We start from the raw sequence: 3,850 nt of genomic DNA, 5'->3' as shown, positions 1-3,850 counted from the left end.
AAAAGTTAAAATATGGAACAAAATCATTAATTATTTTTATATGCGTTTTAGATATAAAACTGTGGCGTTAGCACGGGCATTATACTAGTACTAAGTGTAATGTGATAGAAGTGTCAAATTGTAGTCTTTGGAGCTATACGCCTATACTGCACCATTGTCCATTGAGGTCTGGCGCATTCTATCCGTGGAACTATTTTTAGTTTTTTTTCCCTCCTGAGCCCAGCCCAGTGAATATTTTCGATCGGGCTTTGCATTAAAGAGAGAAAATTTTAATTTCTAAATACAACATGCTCTCGCCCAAGCCGTTTCAAAGTCTAGAATGGGTCTGGCCCATAAGGATTGCTGGTCAAACCATGCTGTAGGTATGGAGGCCCAACTCTATTGCAAAGTCTAGTAGCATCATCGGAAAGCGGAATATGCACAAAGCTGCTACAAACTACAGTACAAAGTTGGTGCTATTAGCTTTATACATGCATTATATATGCGGAATGAAGCACACTAGCATATGCGATGCAATCTCATGCCATCACTACTTACCCTTTTTTGCGAATAAAAAGGTAAGCCTGACTAATTACTTCCGCAGCTCGGCTTTGTCAGCCAAACCCCAGAAGAAGAAACTGTTTGTTGTTTTGTTTGTACACCTGTCCATGCATATGTCACGGCCATGTGTACGTACGGTCTCGACCTGCACATTCTCCCAAGTCCAAGATTACTTGCTCTCTTGCAAAGCCACGAGTTGTTGGACATATAGGCTGATCGATGCCTTGCTTAAACACCCGGCTGGGTGATATACCAAACCCAAAACCACCGTTCCAGTGTAACCTCAGATTCTCAGCGGCCAGGCAGGCGCCGTCGTCGCCTGCCGTCTCGGGCTCGATCGTTATCGTTAAAACCCCCAGCGCTCCCATGCAAAAACACGGCTGCAGCTACAGATCGAACTACTACTAGCCCCAACAGCCCCTGCCTCCACACCACTCCTCTCTTCCCGCCCGTCTCGTCGCTGCTGCTTGCGAGTTGCAAACGACTCGACCAACCGTCCCACCGATCGATCGTGTCTTCTTCTTCGCCGGCCGGCGGCGGAGAGCGAGCTCTTGGTAGCGAGCTCCTGGTAGCGGCAGCCATGGCGCACGGGATCATCGGGAGCCACCACAGCTCCATGTTGGCGTCGCGGGTGGGCATGGTCGCGCACGTGTTGTTCGTGACCACCGCCGTGCTCATGCTCGTCTGGCTGCTGCACTACCGGGGCGGCATCAACATACAGTCCGAGGACCCCGAGCAGATTTTCAATGTACGTGTTACGATGGATTTCCTTTCTTCAGGTTGAAATCACCTTTGTTCAGTTCTTAATACGAGAGTAGCTAGGAAGCTCGTCTTCCAATTAAATCTGATGCAAGATCAGCTGAAGAATAAAAACAAGTGGAGATCGAACTTGAAGGATAATTATTCACGAGCTGTGTTATTACCATCTGCAGGTTCATCCATTTGTGATGTCCTGGGGGTTCATTCTTCTGATTGGAGAAGGTATGTCCAACTCCAACCTAATCCTATTACGGAATCGCTTCAAAGTACTCCCTCCATCCCAAATTGTAAGTCATTCCAAGAATCTTGGAGAGTCAAAGCATTTTCATGTTTGACCAAAATTATAGAGTGAAATACTAAGATTTGTAACGTAAAGTGAGTATACTATGAAAATATAATTAAGGAAGAATCTAATGATATTTAGTTGGTATCATAATAATAATTATTTTATCATATAAATTTGGTCAAAGTTTGAAAAGTTTGACTCTCCAAGATTCTTGGAATGACTTACAATTTGGGATGGAGGAAGTATGCCATTATTTGAGTACTGCATCTATGATAACTGCCATGAAGGCTGGAATGAAACTTTAGAGGCTAGTTATGTTTATTCGACACGACGGCTGAGCGGAACCATTGCCGAAAGCCCCCCATGAAGATGACAAGATGCAGTAGTTGTCCTTGTCGAAATGGGCCACGCGATTCCTTTTGTGTGCGTGTGTGTGAAGAAGAAGGCGGTCACGCAGTGGTTCCCTGCACTTTAAACCTGCTGACGATAGGTGTTGTAGCTTAGTAGTACTACTAGTAGTAGGGGGGTTTGGTGGCAGCAAAAGCAATGGACGAGCTCGTCGTCGTAAGTGCCAATCAGTGTGTTTGGTGCGTGTCTTAGCGCCAGTCTAGTCGGAATTTTCCGATAATGACCATTCTGATCGCTACGTTTTCCTGCCAAGCACGTACGACGATCAGTATAGCAGCAACTGCACCATGATTATGTTTCCCGGGGAAAATCATTACAACTTTACAAGCAGGATCGCTGATCAGGTCACAAATTAAAAATTTGTCTGGATTGCTGTCCGGTCATGGAGCCCCATTTGCTGCTGTTGCTGTTGCAGATAGATGCAACGATAGTTTATTGGTCACACGCTGCAAATTAAACGTACGTGTGGACAGATGATATATATAGGCGTGCTGACAATGAAATTATTCGAAATCTTTGCAGCAATCCTGGCATACTCGACGATCCCTCCGCACATAGACCACCGGACGCAGAAGATGGCGCACATGCTGATCCACCTGGTGGGGCTCATCCTGGGCATCTTCGGCGTGTACGCGGCGTTCAAGTACCACGACGCGGCGGTGGCGCCGGACCTGACGAGCCTCCACTCGTGGCTCGGCATCACCGCCATCGCGCTCTTCGGCCTGCAGTGGCTGTTCGGCTTCGTCACCTTCTGGCTGCCCGGCGCGCACACGGACACCCGCGCCGCGGCGGCCCCCGCGCACATCATGGCCGGGCTCACCATCTTCATGCTCGCCGTGTGCGCGGCGCAGACGGGGCTCGTGGAGAAGAGCGCCGCGGCCGCATCGACCGCCGAGATGAAGCTCATCAATGTCACGGGGATCTTCATCCTCCTCTACGGGGTCGCCGTCGCGTCAACTGTCGCGCTGCGCAGGGCGTTCTTGTAGGCGGCGGCGCGTCTTTATTTGCATTGCCCGCGCGCGTTTCGCCGTTTGACGTGACACGGTTGGTGTTTCACCTGTACATGCGGGAGATGGTTTGGGTGGTATGCTGGTGATGTTGTGCGGCTACGACATGCAACATTTGTATTCAGTGTCTTCATCTTTTTTCTTCAACAAAAAAAAACATTTGAATTTGTCATTCGTAAATGCCTCCAATCCAACAGATTTTGCTATATGCTATACGAAAAAGTAAGAGCGACTTACAATTTAGAATATATGAAGTGCTTATATATAAGAAGAAAATCAAGGAGGAAATCTTGCTTCTTCCCGCTTTGAAGATAGTTGGCTCATCTGTTTTTGAACAAAATTTCAATTCCATAAGATCATCTATGTTGAGGGAAGCTCATATATAGGGCATATGGCTAACTCCCCCTTAAAGATGCCCAATACAAGCTAGTGTAGTAGCTTCTGAAATACCTTTACTAAAAGGTCGCTTGTAAAATGTAATTACCTATAACGCCAAGAGTATGGGCAAGGGGGCTCTCCCCTCAAATCCCAGTCGTCAACTCCCATCTCTCTACACCTAATCTATTCGGAAAAACCAAATTTCCAACAATCTATCTTGAGATAGAGGTAGTACAACTCATCTTAGAAGTCGTGTTTAGATTTGGACAAATGTTTCCTTTCTCGTTAGTGCACTTAAGAGTTAAGACAAATTGGAATTCATGGAATAAATTTTGAATTTCTTTTAGGCACAACCACATTACCGTAGAAAACTAGCTTACCCATCACTATATACTTATTAAAAAAACAAAGCCAAGATAAATCTCTTAACCCATCTTTAAGTCAAAAATGCTAAATTTGCATAGCTCGAAAT

The 3,850-nt window shown here is 46.3% G+C and overlaps 1 protein-coding gene across 1 annotated transcript; it reads left to right on the top strand.

Moving 5' to 3' along the window:
- LOC8060006 (probable transmembrane ascorbate ferrireductase 3) lies at window positions 752-3,172 on the top strand. Its single transcript, XM_002466520.2, has 3 exons — window positions 752-1,288; window positions 1,473-1,521; window positions 2,516-3,172. Exons 1-3 carry the CDS (start codon window positions 1,121-1,123, stop codon window positions 2,977-2,979), a joined length of 681 nt encoding a protein of 226 aa, XP_002466565.1. The 5' UTR covers window positions 752-1,120; the 3' UTR covers window positions 2,980-3,172.

The sequence above is a fragment of the Sorghum bicolor genome, chromosome 1 (genome assembly GCF_000003195.3).
Source record: "Sorghum bicolor cultivar BTx623 chromosome 1, Sorghum_bicolor_NCBIv3, whole genome shotgun sequence".
NCBI lineage: Eukaryota > Viridiplantae > Streptophyta > Magnoliopsida > Poales > Poaceae > Sorghum > Sorghum bicolor.
This window is presented reverse-complemented; position numbering and strand designations above follow the sequence as displayed.

Excerpts from the sequence above, each read along its gene's own strand:
- LOC8060006 (XM_002466520.2), top strand. The coding sequence starts at position 1,121 with ATGGCGCACGGGATCATCGGGAGCCACCACAGCTCCATGTTGGCGTCG. Across the intron at positions 1,289-1,472 it reads ACCCCGAGCAGATTTTCAAT|GTTCATCCATTTGTGATGTC; the intron begins GTACGTGTTACG and ends TACCATCTGCAG. Across the intron at positions 1,522-2,515 it reads CATTCTTCTGATTGGAGAAG|CAATCCTGGCATACTCGACG; the intron begins GTATGTCCAACT and ends AAATCTTTGCAG.